Below are 19,412 nucleotides of genomic sequence, written 5' to 3'. Positions count from 1 at the left end.
TAGTTCCCATAAGCAGAATTTGAATTTGTTTAGTTTGTTTGAAAGGTAGTTTTATATGGATTCATGAAATGTCCACAAAAATATTTTCTTTTTTTTTATTATGAACGGAGTAGGCTTTCAAAACAACTATATCTCAATTGTAATTATTTAACATGAGCTCTGTTAAGTCGTTAACAGAGTGATGTTAACAGAAATGGTAGGTGTCTATACTAGTTAAATTCGAATTTATCTTCACACCCTTTCCAATAACTCATTACATTTTATTAGCCATAAGCAAATTTCCGATTCTAGCTGTGTTTACTCTTTATCTTTTTCTCTCTTTCTTTCCGCACTTCCATCACAAATACTATATACAGAGAAGATTCCCTGAATGGTTGATCGTCTAACAAACAGACAAAAAGAAGCCTAGGGCTAGGGTTTTGTAAAACATTTTGGCGTGGCTGTCAGTTGCGGATAGTTATATGTATGTGTATTTGCTAAGCGAAAATTTGTTCTATCGTAGATACATATGCTTATGGAATACTTTCTTCACAGAAATCCTGTCTTTTACTATCACCTCGTTCTGTTGACATTAACAGTAACGATATGTGGACGCAAACTTTGTCTCCGTCTCCGTCTCCACCATTAAGTTTCAAGTGAGATCACGGCCTTTTCTTCGAAAATTCTTTTATGTACCTACTAACATACATCTCTTAAATATAATCTCTGTTATCCAGATACCATAAAAATTAATGCGATGCGTGAACAGCACTTGTGTTCAACATTTTATTTTGAAGAACTATCGAAAGGGCAAAGTCATTTTTGCTTATTTTTAATTGTCAAAGCAAAAATTTGCCAAATGAGATTACGAAACGTTAGCGTAAAGATACTTCAACGAATCTTTTAAACTTTCACATTTCTTGTATCGCCAAAACATTTCGAACAAAAAAAAAAAAAGAAGAGAAGTAAAAGATGTTACAAAAAAAATCTCGTTTTGAAGCTGCTTAAAAAATCTTTTCAACATTTTCGGTCGTCTCCCGTTCAAAGACAAGTAAAAAAAAAAAAAAAGCGAAAACATTTCGAATTATAAACATATATTTTTCTTTCGAAGGGTTTCGGAGGTAAAGGGTTCTCTGAAGTAATTTTGATCGATTAATAATATCATCAATCAATTGCTGTTGCGACGGGTAAATGCTTTCTACAATTGCGACATCTGCCGCATAATAAATTTGCCCATAGAGAATTGAAGATGAAAGGCTATTTTATCATTATTAGCAAAGCAAAGCTAAATAAATTTCATTCATACGATTATATAAAATTATCTCAATTTAGAATAAAAACGAATTAACAGTAACACTACAGAATAATTATGAAAAGTGCAAACATTATGCTAAAATACGCACAAGTATAGGTAAATGTACGTAACTTGGAGTTAAATGGTTATTTATACGCACATTCCATATATGAAACATTGTGAAAACTGTGCACGTACGTAAATTTATTTATTCATTTTTTTTTTTTTTTTTTTTTTTTTTGTGGAAATGAAAAACAAAAATCATTTGAAAACGAAAATGTGAAGAGCATGCGAATGAATACAACAAGAATAATGTGGTTCAAGTTCAGACCGATATAGAAGAAAAAGAAAAACAAAAAACAAAAAAAAAAAGGCTGCTGGCAAACTGGTGAATTAACATTTTGCACACATACATAAGTGGGAGTAACACATAAACATAAAAAAAAACAATAAACCGATATGTACTCCAATAAAAGTTGTTCGTTGTAACAAAAAAAAAAAAAGAAGATGCTTTAAAATGATATCAAAGCATGCTTTCAAGAGCACTTGCATATAACTCTCTTTCGATAAAGGAGAGAAATAGAGAGTTGATATTGAGAGAGCATACATATATATATTTATCTGCATTTCTATGCATGTGAAACATGCGGGGCACAAATTTATAGAGCAGTGCGAGGGTGTTCTTCTCGTTGATATATAGTTGATATAGGTGCCGACACTAAGTTCGTCTGTGTGGGTAAGGTGGGTGAATGCTCAATTAGACGTTTGCATATTTTTTATTAACTGCATGAATGGGTGCATAGGTGAAATATCGACAATAATAAAACCGAAAGCAATTTAGATAAATTAAAATTCATACAGTACTGATTGTTTATATTTTTATTTCAATTAGTGCGGTCGGGCATATCGTGTTTAATAATAATGAATTGATCAACTTACCGCACTGAAGGTTGTTATCATTGTTGGTACAATGCGTAAGCCTGCATTTTGTCGCTTGTAGTGTGTAAAATCTCTAGCAGTTTGTCGTATTAATAAACGGAAACTTGTTACGCACACACTCGCCGTCGTCATTTTTACCACCAGTTGTTATATTATCCGCCTGTGTCCGATCCTTATGTTTACCAGCTGCTTTTGCAATTCACTAGATTCCCAGATAGCGATATGAAACACAAATACTGGATGCTGCTGCTTCTTACTTTTTTTTTCTTTTTAATATCTACTCACTACTCCACCTTCATATGCAATATTTTTTATATTAATCATACAAACACAACACACACATACGCACACAAACACGTGCTCTATTGCTTTTATTTTTCGAAAATAATTTTTGCTTCTATTTTATTTATTTATTTATTTTTTTTTTTTATATTATATATAAAAACTTGTTTTTAACAAAAAAATATTTGAAAAAAACAAAAAGTATTAATTTTGGGTAAAAATGTACTGACCGAGCTTAACAGCGACAAATAACGTTTACACCAACGAACGGAACGACAAATTGTGTATGTGCTGAGTTTGATATTTAACGCAAGCGAAGTGACTGACGCGACTGACTGATGGACACTGTAGGAGCAACAACAACGACAAAATCTAAAATCTGTATATATGTATGTTGTATATATATATGTGTTCGCTTTGTTATTTAAAATGTTGTCTTTTTGAGCTTTTTGAGAGTTAATTTCGCTCTTGAAATCTCCCTGCGCAAGTTAGTAGCTGTTTATTTATTTTCGCACAGACCGACATTGCCAGATTATTTATTGACCCCGTTCTCAGCGTAGACAATCTCTCCAACAATTCCCACAATTGTTTGTCATAATGTCATAATCTACTGTCAATTGATAGGTGATGTTAATAAATGCAAAATTTATTTTTTCACTTTGCTTTTAATTTATTGTTTAAATTATATTTATTTATATTTCGCTAATAAGGAATACATTAACGATCGGTTCTCTTTAACAAAATAACTAAATACTTTTCATGATCAGAAGCAACTCAGAAAATCGACAGCAACAAGTGGATCGCTCTTAGCGCTTTTATGAAAATATTCCTAAAATAGGTATTCGCAAGGTATTGACAATCGGTAACTCTCTGGCTTTATTAACGTGAAACATGTTGTTGTATTTGCTTAACCTGAAAATTTCATTATTAAAACAAGGAGACACTTTATGAATACAACGTGTCCACGCAACAGTAGGTGGCGCTATAATTTTTAAATAATATGTACATACATGTCCATTTATATTAATATATATATCTTTAGCCTATAACAGTTGTTATTTCGTACATTACTTATGGTATAGGGTATATGAAGCTCTTGCGGATGTATGTAATACTCAGAAGGCCTTAAGCTAGACCCACTTCTTATTATACCAATCGATTCAGAAACTGATTCTATCCGTCCGCCTGTCTTGTTATCGAGTATTCAATCTTGACATGTTTTGGATAATAGTTCAGATCTACTACTACTTTTTCGACCACTCCCCGTATAACGCCCAATTTAGAAAAATCGTTATAGAGAAAAAATTGAAATTTTTAAAATTTTTCGATACAAGTCGCCAAGTAACTGTATTTCGACATTCTAAATTGGGCAATTTTTTGAATTTCGTCTGATATAACCGTTCTTAGCGATCACGAAAGCGGATCTTCATATGATCAACAGGTGTAGTTTTCAATATTTCATTGTGAAAAGTGATTCATAATAGCAAATCGACAAAGAAGTCAACGTTATCGAATTTGATTTCACATACGTCTATTTTTTTGAATATCACTGCTTGTAAATGTTCTTAGAAAAAGGAAATCCTTATATGCCAAAGAGAACTAATTGTTAATATTTTATAATGAAAAAGTGTTCATTATAGTAATTCAACATAAAACGAAACGGACCAAATCCGGGTTACATAGCCCTATTTTTTAGACCCTCAAATATATAAGGATTGTCGTGAACAGCAAGCCCTTATATGGAAAGCATCCCAAATTGGGATTACGTCATGGGCTATTTTGGGCATCCTCCAATGTGCGGACTTTCATAAAAAGCGTGCCTTTGGATGAAAATAATGTGTAATCGTTGGTATATGATTATCAGAATGGGTGAATAACTGCACTAGGCAAAGTGGTGTCGGGTATGCCTCGCTTGATCTATTTTCAACATTATAGTATTAGATAATATAATACATACTGAGCTTTAAGAAGAATGTCAAAATTCATAGGAGCGTTTCATTTCTATTAGTCAAAGCCATATACGTATACGAATACCACTCCTATTTGTGGATTTCATATTTCCTTTAAGCCATAGTAGGCGGAAATTTTTTCCGACTTTTTCTGAATTTGAAATGCTGGTTGATCGATGCGTCTATCTGACGCATAAGATCAAATTTCAAATCGATATTTAATATAATTTAAATTTAAATTTTCAGCACTAATTATAAATTTGATATTATTTTGGACGAGTTTGTCCATGACAACACCAGTCTATTTTTTTTAAATTTTATTCAGACAATTAAATTAAAATTTGTTGCGGCCTAAGCTATTCTCTTCATGTCCCTATGCTTTTTCTAAAGCTAACTCTGAAATGTAAGTTTGCTTCAGCATTGCATACTGAATGAAAACTTTAACAATTAGAAAATGTATACGAAAGCCTGGAAAGGGTCAATACTTAAGCTTTCAAAGACCGAATAGGGAAAGAATCTCGACTAACAATTCAATGGTCGTGGGTTCAAATCTCAAGTGCGGTAGAGTTTTCAATACAGCTAGTAGACCTAGATGTGCCAGTGCTTTCAGACTTTAGTCTTAGAATTTATTTCGCTGGCTAAGTTAGCAATTGTTTCTTGAATTAAAATAATGTCTGAAAGCTTAAAGCTCTTTTTTATTTGCAACGAATAAAGTGCTTAAAAGTTCTTTTAAAAGTTCTTAGGTAGAAATACAGAATAAATTGCTTTAAGAAAACTTAAGTCTCTTTAAGAACCATGGCCGACCTCGCGCAACACGAATTTACAAAAATATATTTGTTTACAATAAAAGTTTAGGCATTCGAATGTCCTTACTATTTACTTGTGATTTTCGATTATTGCGCGTTCAGTTTTCAGCGTAATTCACCGAACATTATGCTATCTGTTCTGGTGCTGCTATATATCCCCTAATATATCCACTAATAATAAATCTTACAACTTCTTTTGTTGTAATAATTTTGTTGCATTTCGAGAACGCCGTGGTTTTCCCATTCGAATTAACCCTACCCGTTCATTGTTCGAGTTTTGAAAGACAAAATAATTGAGATCGAATACGAATCGCCTGATCTCGTGCAAGAGGTTTTGTTATCAATCTCAAAACACTGCTAGCGCAAGCTTAAAAATTCTATTCTTGACTCTTGTCAACCACTTATGATGCATAGCAATAAGAATTTGCCATCAATGTACTTTTTGATTAGCGTGAATAGCACAATTGGTGTATCCGCATCTGTTGATCGGTTCATATGAGCGCTGAAGTTAGTATAACCTCAAAACTTTGTGCAGAAGAATAAGCTTTGCCTCGCTTACTCTCTCTCTCTCTCTCTCTCTCGGTTACTTTAGTCTGGCCAAGTAAAACGCGTCCAATAAATTTGTATTTGATTCAACTTAGAATTTCCTTTTTGTCATCTTTTAGGTTAGATTACAATTAAATTCGACTATAAATGCTTTCATCACTAATTATCCTAATATATTCGAAAATAAGGCAAATCATGTCAAGGACTCATTCTCGGTTAATATTAACAAAAAAATTAATGAAATTAAGGCAGAGCGTATTTATGCAATCTTTTGCGGGGCGTTACTCTATTGTCTTATCGTTTATTCACGACTCTCTATATTATCTTTAACCAAAAGCCGCCTGAGTGGCCGAAGGCGAGAAATCTCGACTAGCAACTCAATGGTCGTGGGTTCGAATCTCAAGTGCGGTAGAGTTTTTAATAAAAAAAGCCGATAGCCTTAGGTGCTAGTGCTTTAAGAGTTTAGTCTTAGAATTTATTTCTCTGGCCAAATAAATAATAATAATAATAATAATAATATCTTTAACTAAATATCGAACATGCCACATAGGAGGTATGCTACATAATCTTATAATCGGGATTGAAAGAGACCGTCGTTTCAATATAATTTAATGATGAGTGAGTGTAAACGTTTTCGTCCAGGTTTAGTAGCTATCGTGGATGGAATTAAAACAAGCTATCAAAATCGATGGGTTGATGTTTATTATCAAACACTTGTTAGTATCTTCTTTTTTATCACATATTAGTTCACATATTCTCTGTGAGTTTTTCCACAGGATGGTGTTCGTGCGGGCAACAATCATCTGATTATCTTAAACGAACATTTCCCTAAAAGGTAACATTTCAGCTTATATTTTTTGTGCAGATAGTTTTCCAATTCTCTACTCGCATGGCAAAAAACTTTTATTGATTTGAAAATGAGTTAAATATCTGAAGAAATACGCTCCGTGATGCTTTCTTACTGTAAAAAAGGTAAAAAAAATTCTGAAATCGACCGGTGTGTGAGTGAAATACTGTGAGTGAACGAAGGAGCTAGAAGTGGTTTGCTCGATTCTCTTCCGGAAATTACGATGTCAAACATCAATCTCGTAGTCGATAAAATTATGCAATTGGTGGAGCAAGACTGGCACGCAAGCTGTCAGGAAATAGCGTTCGCACTAAACATTAACCGCATGGCGGTTTCGAATCATTCGAATCACCCAAAGAGAAGTTTGAAAACGCGGAGACTTTTCAATATGACCCATTATTATTACCGAAGGATGATGGGTGTCATCGGCATTAAATTCTAAATTGGCATTCCTCTGGCCACACAAAATTAAAGCTATCGACTTTCAACTTGGCAGAAACATTGCAAATTCATGCACGCAGGTTGGCATTGACAATAGTCCACACTGCTCGAAGCACACGCTTACAGTGTTATGTAAAGGGAGGACGCCGCTCTTTTTCCAAAAGGAATAAAAAATATTTTTTAAACAAAATTTTTCTTCTGCGGAACTTGCTTTTGATTCTTATCCGAATTCTATGTTATGTTTATACATTTTGTAATTAACGTATTCAACGTACAATCTAACTGATAAGACACAGTGCAATGACACAGTGTGATGGAAAATTCAAGATGTAGTTCAAAGTCCGTGAATTGAGATTTCGCACAAGAGTCGATGATTGTGTTTCGTTCCAAATCAAAATTTTCTTATGTGAGACAAACTTGAGCTGATCCATTTTATAACTGTCTTACAGTTGGCAGAATCCGTTTTGTCGGTTCTAAGTTTGCCAAAATGCAAAAGGCTTAGGCCTATTTATTAGATTAGTTGCAAGCGTAAGAAGATTTATTTGTTTTGTAAAATAGAATTTTGTCATTTTTGGGGCCGGATGAATTGCCTTCAATCCGCCTAAAGAAACAGGCCATAAATTTAAATTTTTATTCTTGAGAAGCGGTCCCTTGCCGAGTTCTGCTTATGTATTTATTTAATCCATGTTTGTGATAAGAAATCAATCCAGGCATTGATTGCTGGCAAGTCCCAGGGCACCTCACTTCACGAGTTTATTTCTCGTCACAAGCAAGGATTTATTGTTGCAAATACGAAGTCTTCGTTTTTCATGTCATTTGCTTTTTTCTAACCTATAAAGGTGACGTTGTCTGAATGATAAACACTTCAGGCATGAAGAGGAGTATTCTGCTTTGCCCCTTTCGTTTTTTCTTTGTTTTCTTTTTTTAACTTTAAGTACTTCCGGCAATTGTCGCTTACTGGTTCGCTGGTCATTCTGATCAGCAGCTCCTTTGCAACTTTTATGCTTGCTTGGTATTTCTTTCACTGTTCACAGTCCGTCATAATTATGGTTAGAGCAATGAAATTTAAATGAATTATATTTTTGAAAAACAATTATAAATTATTTCGTTTACACAAATGATATGACATAGGGACATAAACTGAAAGTATCGAAAAGTATTTAATAGAGATAATAAAGCAAGGTCTACTATGTGGCACACGTAAAGTCAACTGGTTAATCGTTAACTGCGGGTTCATTATTTCAAAATCGATCGGAACTAGTTTTGGTTCGAACATGAAGAACATAGTCCTGGGAAACATTTGAGTAACGGAATTTTTGAAAGAAAAGTAAAAAGATAACTGTTGCTCCCTTTTTGAAGTCGTTCCAGGCTCGGATCTACTGTAGACGTGTAGATCAGAATTCAATTTTGTGTCCTTAATCTATTTAGCATATGCTTGCGTGATGCTTCTTCTTTTTAGTTGATATCGACGAAAATATCATCGGCATCTCGGTAAAAGAAAACTGCTTATCGGCATTTTAAGATCTTTTCATGTAAGTAAAAGTCGCCACAATATGCTGGGACATTATGTGCCTTATAACTATTTCTTTAAAGCTGGAAATAGAGGCTGTAGTTAAAGTGATAATAAACTAAGAACGTGTAGATGTGAACTTTAAGCGGTCAGTATCTATTATTCACCACTTTTTCGATTTGTGGCACCATAGTATGTTCGGTATGCAACTTCAAATGTCAAAGCAACTGGAACGACTTAACTTGTATGACGAGTGACAACAAGAAAAACTCCTTACAGTTGTTTCTTGGTTTCAATTTAACTCATGATCACTCCACAGGAAAGAGGGAGGAACTTGTATTTGCGAGTATGTTCCGCACGTATAGTCGCGTAGATAAGAATCGCAACTACCTAGTCAGTGTTCACGATTTCAAATCTCAGCGCGTTAGAGTTTACCTTGAACGTAGTTATAGAGAAGGCTCTGTCGATAAAGGCGCAATACTTACCGATTGGGTCTACACCTACTAGTCTGCGAACACTACCCTTGAGTGTGTTACATGAATGGGAAACGTCCCGTGAGTGATTGATTACGAACAACAACGGAACCAAGAGTCAGTTTGAAAGTGAAAAGATCTAGAACGATGGTGGAAAAGCACTGTTGATGCGTTGCCGTGAAGGCGGGAAGGATGGTCGTAAACAAAAATCTTGTTTCCTTTTTTTCATGTTCTTTTGCCATTTCTTTCGTTGCACTGAAACTTACCGAAAATCCAATGTAATGCAATTTTCCCCGTAATAGATGATAGAAGAAAACAAGACATTTATATATATATATATATATACAAATATATATATATATATATATATATATATATATATATATATATATATATTCAACTTTTTTATTGTTATCAGATTTGTCATTTCAATCATAATTTGTTTGTCATTTCTTTTTAGCCTTTACTTTCAATTTAAATCGATTATTGTTTTCGTTCTTGTGTATGTATGCTACATTTGTTTGTTTCCTTTTATTTTGTTATTTATTTATTTATTTTTTTTTTACTATTTTTATTTTTTATTTTTTATGTACAAGCAAGTGTTAAACTAGCATTTATTTGAACAGCATGTTAGTTGTTATTACTATCGTTATTGTTGTTTTAGTTGTAGTTGTAGTTGTAGTTGTTCAACTTACATTATACAGCAACAGTTAAAATATATTTCATTGTATTCTACTAGAAAGTAAACTAATTTGTTTTCATTTTACGTTTGTTTTTCTTTTTGTCATTTATTGCATTTTTAGTGAGCCGTAAAGACAATAAAGCATACATTTAAGATATATACATACATATAAAAATAACTAACAGCAGACAGACAGCAGAGTACGAAATTTAATCAGACTCGACCGAATTGTGAATGTGAATAAAAAAATATATGTTTCATTATTATTGTTATAAGTAGACACACCCGTGCGAACAGACAGATATTCCTTATAGTACTCATTCATAAACATTGAATTTTATTACGGTTCCTGACGATGATGATGATGATGATGATTATTTTTATTTGAGGATGGTTGTGTTATAAGTGTTAATTACGTTTATTTACTGTGACTAAAAATATAATTAAGATGCACAGGCCAAAAATATACTTTTCAAAAATATACATACACACGCATACACACACACACATACACACACACACACGCAAGTAATATAATAATATTATTATTAACTGTTTATGATACACATATAGAAAAATACATATATATATATATATATATATATATATATGCACATATATTATTACTTATACATTCGTCTGTACGCATTTATGTACAAAAAAAAAAAAAAAAAGAGAAAAGAAAAAGAAGAGTTGCGCAAGCAAACGTGAAGAAGATGTTTATGTTCGTTCTGTACATGTGTATATTACTGTATGAATTTGTCGGGCTATTTAAATTAATTTCCTCAATATTCAAGTTATACTAACTAAATATTGAGATTAAACACAGTGAGTACACCTATAAGCGTGCTATACTACATGAATATCATCTACTGCAAGTGGAATGAATTGTGATGAAAAAAAAAAAAAAAAAAGAAAACAAAAACAAAAACAAAATTAAAATGTTGTCACACACTTATCAACTAACTATTGACAATAAAATGTTTTACAAGCTTTTACGTTTTCATATTTCAACGTTTGATTGATTTACTGATCTTCGATTGTTAAGTAACTTATATAGCGTATCAATAGTACGCACACATATTTAAAATGTTTAAAAAAAGTAACTCATTGTGATGTTATCATAAGAGGAAAGTAAGATTAATATACTGCTAGCGATAGTGTTTCCATTTCTTCATTTCACATAGCATGATTTTAGGGGGTTTTTTTTATCGTTCGCAACGTTTCATTTGTATGCTATAAGTAGCATGCAACAACTGATGCTGTAGCTATTTTATTGATTTTTAACGCCATAGGATAAACGATAACGGAGAAAGGAGTATGTTGACTACTAACACTATTGCTGCTGCTGTTGCTGCTGGTGCTGCGTCTGCTTTTGCTGATATTGAGGGTAATAACTGTGTTGTGGCAATTGAGGTTGAAGAGCTATAAAGTGTCGTAATTGTTTTCTTAGTTTTGCACGAAACTTACGCAACTTGGGCCTAAGCCGCTATCACGTTCCAGTTGATAAGTCATCCTTAAGCCACTGAGGTATGGGCCGTGCTCCCAATTTCTTCATAAGCTTGACAAGTGCTGTATTATGGCTTAAATAATATCTGAAAAATGCAATTAAATGATACACATACGTATTAGGAAAAAATGGTATGGAAAGCGGAGAAAAAATTCATTTATGCTATGGGAAAACATTTTCTTTTTCTCCTCTTTTTTTTTATATATAATAAATTTTGATATGAATTTAAAGATTCTTTTTTACAGAGTTGTGATTACGTGGTTTTTTCTTCGCCACAGACGAATACAGCGTATTATTTGGAAATTTTTTAACCCATTACAAATACTCATTATTTGGACCGGAAGGTAAAATTTGCCGTATACACCTCCCTACAGTCTCTTTAAAATATTCCTTACAGTTAGTTAGTTACACATGAAACAAGAAGGTAAAAACGATCCGAACCAGCGAAGAAACTATTCCGCGATCCCAATGTGTAAGTTAGAGGTGACGAGCATCATATATCGGCCGCCCTAATATTGTATTTTACAATTATTTCCTCTCATATCCTAGTTCTCCTAGTTTGAGCCATGACTTAGTATCATAACTATATTATCTGTCAATGCAACGCGATTGACAATTGCCGCAAGCGATGAGCAATTGGACATTTTTACCAAAAAAAATCGAATTCATACGAAATCATAAGATATAGGTTGACATCTAAATGCTGATTTGTTTGGACGTCACTCATTCCTATTTAAAACTTGTGAAGTGAATCTATTTCAAAAGCGATTAATGTACGGAATCGAAAAAAGAAAAAAATATTAATTAACAAAGAAAAAAAAAAAAACTAAAATATTGTAAGAAAATTATATTCTCTTCTATCCTTTAATATACACCACCGTTACCTGAAAAAAAAAAACGAAAAAAGTAGAAGTAAATTTTCATGCTCTATAACATGGACTAGCCGCGGCCGATTCTTTCTATATTCCGAATAAAAGTTTTTGGCGCTTAGGTGTGTCGGCGTTGCAGACGGGTCCTTGGAAAAGTTTTAAGTTTTTTGCAAATTGTAAGCGATATCTTCATTATCGCTAATGGGTGGATCTTTATCGCAAACAGACAAATGGACAGACGAACAGACGGGCATGTTTCGACGCATTCCAAATTTGAAAGACTTTTATATAGCTTATGGGGTTTCTTGTGCAAGGTATTGAAAAAAAAAAAATTAAATTTTGATACACTATAATATCAGACGTATTGACGTAGTCAATTTTTTCCATTTTTGTAGAGGCAGTATCTCGCAGCATTGCCCATGGCATATACGGTTCAATTTTTGGTAGATCAATCTGTTGTAGTGTATAGTTTAGTGAGTAAAAAACTGACTTTTAATTGCTTTTCAAAGACAGAGGTGTCTTCGCATTACGCAACACTGTAGGCGTGTCCTTCAACGGATGTGGCCCATTTTCAATGCCAATCTGCAAGAAGTTTTAATTTTTCTGCCAAATTTGACATGGATAGTTTCATTTTTGTGGCCAAAAGAATATTCACAGCAGACACAGCACGGACGGACATGCTTGAATCAATTACGAATTTCATGCTGATCTAGAATATTTATATGTACTTTGTGGCATCGCTAGTGCTTCCTTGTGGGCGTTGCAAATCTTTCGACAAAATGAATATAACTCTCATCCTTCGTTGATACGCATAACAAAATTATAGAAATATTGTATATTTGCATAGAAAGCAAAAGCCAATAAATTTGAATACGGAACGAATTTAAATTTTATTTAATGCTAATTAACATTGGTTTACATTGGAAATTAAATTAAATTTATTTTATGAATTTACTCTTCGTTCAAATCAAATGCAAATAGCCAAAGCAAACAAAGGATAATATGAAATCAAAACTTTCCCTATTGTGTGAATAAATTTTTAATATTTAAAGTTAGTTTTACGGCGAATCTCTCCAGAGTATAGTTAGCCACCCACCAATCCCATCAATTCATATTCATAAGAACTTCATGAAGTACGCAAATATGCTTCATTGGCATATAGCTTTACAAATAGATGTAATATTGCCCGCACACCGGTCCCTTCTCCTAGCTGATGTTCAATAGTTTAAAGTCACATATAATGGGATCATCACTGCGAATGGATAAAACACTTAGAAACTTACATTCTATAAATTAATTACAAATGATACAAGTATTTCACGAGGTCACCTAACGGATCAATGTGAAAGAAGCTCGCAATCGATCGACTGTCTTGTCCACAACTAAAAAAATACTTAACACTCTTTTTATGGGTCACCTTTAACATGTTCACGGACGTGGATACTTAAGCATTCATTTTCATTCTGATGCAAAATGACATGCACGCTATAGCGCTCAAATTTTAAAGCCAATTATTTTTATTTAATAATTAATAATAATTAGCTAAAAAATTGGATCTGTATCATCATGGATCTCATGGATATATATATGTATTTACAATATATATGTATATACAAATTGTATTGTGGCTAGTGTTACAAAATATTTTTATTCAGATTTCGGATAACACAGAAATAATTGTAAAATAAATTGACTGTAATTTTTTGCACCTCATTGAAGTTCTTATTGCCCGCGAACATTTTAAGGTAACGAATATCATAGATCCACTCTAAAGTTAAGTTAGTTGAAAAAGCATACAAACAGTAGCATCATTTTGTATAAAAAGCAATAAGAACAGTCTAGTCGGACAAGATCGACTTTTAAGTACCTTACATCATTTTGGCTAATACAATCAATCATTTATTTATATTGATAGGGATCTCAAAAAATAATCCCATCGGATTCAAATTTTTCACATCAATTTAAAATGCTGAACTACTGTTCTTTGGAGAATTTTCGTGCGAAAATTATATTTTTTCGTATGACGACATTTCAATATAAGGCCTGATCTGATTCGAAGCATTTGCAAAGCTTTCCTGGGTGTGTCGAAAAACATCGGTATACCAAATTGCATCAAAAATTACGAGCTTGCGAGGAATACACAAGAGATTCTGAAATGATAGGTATAATCCATGTCTCCATTAGGTGTATCTATTTGCACATATATCCGTACAAACTTGATGTAGGGTATAAGTGAAATTTCTTCGTTTTTAAGAGTTAAACGTTCATAACGGTAAGTTCAGCCGAAAAGCTTAGAAAAGTAAAACAGTAAACACTTAAAACATGATAATAATTACACTAAGTGTTGAACTAATTAATTATTTTAATTAAGCTAATAAAAATTTTCATTGTAATTATGAGCTGTTGCGGTGGTGAGTCAATCATATCAAAAAAAAAAAAAAAAAATCTAGTCTACTTTACCAAAGTTAAAGCAAAAGATATGTCAGATTATAATAAAATTATCCCTAAAAGCCGCTTATGAAGATTAACTTTCGGTAAAGAATTTTTCGAAGTACTAGTAGGGAACATAATAAAAAAAACGATAATCTTAGTTTTACCTGGATGTGATTGACTTTTTTGCAATTTTTGTAATCATGTGTTTGTTGTTTCTGCCAAATTTGAATTCACATACCTTCACTTTTGGTGTCATGATAATATTTATCATGGACACCATGCAGACGGACAGACGGAAATGCTTAAATCTATTCAGAATTCAATGCGGATCAAGAATGCATAGACTTTATTCTGTCTCTAAAGGCGGTAAGTACTCAACTCACTAATTTACGATTTATCGCGAATGCCTAAATAGGGTTAATTGGTTCAGCGATACGCTTACGATTTGAAAATTTTTACCAAAATTCCCTGAACTGCGAATATAATTTTCTTACTTGTTTCCGATGTACTTTCACACCATATTAACTAATGTCAAATGCTAAGCTCTTTGAAGAGTAGAACACTGAAGAGGTCATAGGACAATTCATTACAGTTATACGTAATGTACATCAATATGAATACAGTAAAAAAGGTTAGCTAGTAACGTTTAACTACATTTGCATTTTTTAGATTGATTTTTAGGCTCACTCCCGAAGGAAGACACATTAAATTGGTGCTACCTTTAACCCAAAACCGATTATGATGAATGTTTCAAGGTCATTTGAACTTTCCACTTAAATTTCTTTGATTTTACATTTATTTCTACATTTATTTATTTGTATTTCCAACGAATCTTACCACCATTTGTCTCGTAGCCTCGCAGTCAGAGAGGACTCCCGCACCCAATCGAGAGAAAGTTTGGGAGAGAGATGCTTTAAGGATCTGCGCATACCATTTCTAAAGCAATGTGTTATAATGTTTTATATTTGTTTATATCTTGTTTAAAGAGATAAATCAATATGAAGTATGAACAACTTCCTATTCAAGATACGGGACACCTTTCTGACTGTAAGCTTGTCAGTGTCATTGTGGTATGATTTTTTTATGAAAACTCGTGAACCGATTAGGGTTAATAATTTATGGAAATACGTTCTAAAGAATCCATAAAATATATGCATTCTTGATTACCTGGATTTTGAACGCATTTAGGTTTTCTTGCCTTACCTGCTCTGGCTCGTTTTGTGTCTAATAGAAAAAAGTAAAACATGAAAGACACCTGACCTTAAGCAAGCCGAAGGATTAACAACTCGCTACATTTACAACCGCACTCACAATGACCACAATTTAAAGCTGGCTCGAGAAAATTGCAAATTTGTAGATTGTAATACATTATATATATATATATATATATATATAATAATTTCGAATTTGAGCCCAGTATCCATTGAAGTTAAAGGATGAGTTGAACTTGATTGGTTCACAATTAGTGAACAACTGATTGCTGTGGTTGTGTATTATTTAAAGCTGAAAAACTGTCGCATGCGATATATTTTTAATTCCATTCATCAAATATGTGAAGAAAACGTGAAAATAAATTAAATTTTTTCTTCTCTTTTCTTATATAAAAAACATGATCGTAAAATTGTCCGTAAACAGTGTTTAAGCTGTATAAAGCAATAAAAGAAGTTTTAGTCGGTTCGCGACAAACCTATTCATACCTATGAAAGAGAGAGCGATCGACGGATCTCTTAAAAATATATCTTTTTATACGGCTTGGCTGTACGTTACAAGAGCAATTGAACAAATTTACATCCTATATTTCCGATGATTTGCTAATGGAGTTTTAGTTACCCTAATAGGACTGTTCAACCAAGCTTCAAAGTTCGAACTAAAAGCTTTAGCTAGAAGGGGCATTTATTAGGGGTTTAGTAAATGTGATCGGACTTATGAGCTAGAATAGTTGCAATTCCAACTTGAGCAGACGGATGTGATGAAAAGTATATATTTAAAGTATATTGAACTTCCGCTCATTATATGATACAAACATTTGGAAAACTTAATATACCGCGTGGCATGAATATGAAAACATAACCGATAGGTGATTAATTTGACATAAACGGTTGTCATGATTGCGATAATGATAGTCCTGATGAGATGGAATATATTGTCGAACAGTAAACAGCGAAAGTGAAGGAAGATTGCAGAATAAGACAAAAAATGAAAATTAAATATATACACATATGTATATATGTATATATATGTATATGTGTATATCTATATATATATATATATATATATATACATATATATATTGCTTCTCTCAACTAAATGATTGATTGATGTTGATAATATATACAGAAAAATATTTGCACAAAATACATGACACATTCTTGTTCTTGCATTTTCAATGCATACACCGTTCATATTATGCATCTGCATTTGTCATTAGTGTTGAGGTGATGAGTATTTCGATAGCGAAAATATATTCATTTTGATAATTTCTCCTTATTTTGTTTCTGCAAAATAAACTAAATGGGTCAAGTTTGTTTTTCCAACCCAACCTCAATACAAAATCATTGCTTATAGTCAATGTACAAGTAAAAGCACGAAAAGGAGACGTTTGTGCGATTACTGGGCTATATACACCATAAACGTTCTCCATTAATCAATTTTAGAATATTGATTTAAAACACATGACGATTTCACTGTTAAGAAATTATTATACGTTTGCTATCCATTAACTAACGAAGGACGGCGATATACTAATTTCTCATAATGTTTGCAACATTCAAAAAGAAGCTTCTGAGACTCTATACAATATATACGTTCTTGATGCGTTAAATTCTGAATCAATGTAGCTCTGCCTATACCCGTCTGTGCACCTGGGTGGATATTTGCTTTTGACGCTCTCCTAGTCGCAAACATAAGGAATCGACTTTTATTTTGATGGCAAATCGATATTGAAAGTAAGGCCAAATCAGTCGAAGGACACGCCCACAGTACAACCTACACTGAAAGCATCTCTGTGCATCTATAAATTGTAGAAGATTGGAGACAAAAACTTTCTGAATGTATGTTATCGAGAACCCCACGATTCATGTTCAAAAAATACGAAATATCGGCCACGCCCACACAAAGTTATTAGTAATAAAATTTCCATTTCATTTACCATTTCGATGTTTTCTACTCATACAAGACAAACAAGACAAAAAGTTAAAAATATAGTCTATAGATTCTATACGCGAAGATCCATTGCCTTCAATTAGAAGAAATTGAATGCCTTCCCTCATTATAATAATTTCGAAATTTAGTTGCTTTGGTTTCCAATGTTCTTTTATTCAGTTAGAGCGGAGAGAAGATTGTACATCTTGATTGAGTTTTTATTTTAAAAATGGAAATAGACAACCGACCGTAGTATAATAACCGGAATGGTAATGGGTTTAAAAGATTCAAAAACGGACGAATGTAACTTGTTTACTTGCTTTCATATTAGATCTGCTTTTAATTCAATTTCGATCCGCTTGAGTGGCCGAGTAGGCAAGAGTCTCGACTAGCAACTCTCAATGGTTGTGGGTTCAAATCTCAAATGCAGTAGAGTTTTTTTTAATAAAAGCCGAAAGCCTTAGATGCTAATGCTTTAAGACTTTAATCTTAGAATTTATTCTCTGGCTAAATTTATTATAATAATTATAATAATAATAATAATAATAATTATTATTATTATTTAATTTCGAAGTTAAACCGAGTGGCCTCACCCTATCATATCGTGTTATGTCTGCAATCTACAGAAAAACAGAGCAACAATATCATCTTTTTAAAGAAATTTTCACAAGAATTTAGCGAACGTGTTCATGAGAGTAAACAAATGAAATGGACACTCCTTGAAATCATTAGAACTACAATTCAACGTCAAAGTCATACAATTCATTTTAAGGTTCATCTTTTACGGAACAGAAAGCTGCTAGCCCCATAAATAAACAAATTGAAGGCGCAAAGTGAACCGTGCCATAAGAAGCGTTAAGTGGAATTTTTATTTAACGTTTTTACGCCAAATTTATGCAAAGCTGAGACTTTCTTGTCATTAGAAAATATGACAACCATAAGAAACATTGCAAAGATGTCGATAACTATCCAACTTCGTCATCTTCTTAAGACCACAGAACCGTTAACTATTAAAAGTATAAAGTTCCAAATGTTGCCTTGATTATCCTTATTGCCGGTACATGCCCTCTCACACTTGGCCATTCAGGATAACATTGCAGGAACATTTTGAGAACATTACTGCGAAACTGTATTGGACATCGCAGTTGTCCTTTGTTCCGCTCCTTCCTTTGACCTAGATACGTGATTCGTTATGAAAGAAATTTAGTTCCTTGGAACAATGTATTGTTGAATGTTGCGTCGATTATTAGTTGCAAGAGATATATTACGGATATCACGGATACGGAATCAGTCAATTCATATTAGGCTGATCGGAATGTCGTTTCTGAGTTTTCGCAATAGAGGACTGAATTAATTGGACTTTTCTTTTTTACATCCAACTTCGTACCCCCAGCCGCATTATATATTTTTCCCAGCTGATATTGCAACTCGTGACATCACTGAGAGCTTAAATAAATTGAACTTGACCGATTATTATGGCATATATATTGTTTCGCAATATGCTCTTTGCGATTTCATATACTTATCCGATTTGCATTGAGATCAAGTTCGTATCACTGAACTGTGCGATCTTTAGGATAGTGTATAGGTGTCATTTACGCTTCTTAGAGAATCTATTTATAAATTATTAACAGGAACTTGTATTCACAATTATTTTTTTTGTCTCGGCATATTGAATATTACGATTCAAATAATCAATCATCTAGGGAAG

General features: G+C 32.9%; 2 protein-coding genes across 5 annotated transcripts in view; both read right to left on the bottom strand.

The window, feature by feature from the left end:
* The window catches only part of LOC119632234 (calcium uniporter protein, mitochondrial), a 90,987-nt gene extending 88,451 nt beyond the window's left edge, over positions 1-2,536 (bottom strand). Inside the window, exon 1 of the mRNA XM_038025041.1 lies at positions 2,213-2,536. Within this exon, the coding sequence (XP_037880969.1) occupies positions 2,213-2,344 (132 nt within the window). The 5' untranslated portion in view covers positions 2,345-2,536. The remainder of the gene's footprint in view (positions 1-2,212) is intronic.
* An 8,041-nt stretch (positions 2,537-10,577) lies between these two features.
* LOC119631503 (bifunctional heparan sulfate N-deacetylase/N-sulfotransferase) overlaps positions 10,578-19,412 on the bottom strand; it is a 104,092-nt gene continuing 95,257 nt past the window's right edge. For 3 of the 4 annotated variants that reach the window (XM_038023773.1, XM_038023771.1, XM_038023775.1), the window contains exon 6: positions 10,578-11,343. In XM_038023773.1, coding sequence (XP_037879701.1) covers positions 11,241-11,343 — 103 coding nt within the window. In that variant the 3' untranslated portion in view covers positions 10,578-11,240. The remainder of the gene's footprint in view (positions 11,344-19,412) is intronic. The other variant, XM_038023772.1, reaches the window with a different exon arrangement.

This window comes from Glossina fuscipes, unplaced genomic scaffold (genome assembly GCF_014805625.2).
Source record: "Glossina fuscipes isolate IAEA_lab_2018 unplaced genomic scaffold, Yale_Gfus_2 1, whole genome shotgun sequence".
NCBI classification, from domain to species: Eukaryota; Metazoa; Arthropoda; class Insecta; order Diptera; family Glossinidae; genus Glossina; species Glossina fuscipes.
The sequence above is the reverse complement of the archived record's forward strand: the minus strand, read 5'-3'. Positions and strand labels throughout refer to the sequence as shown.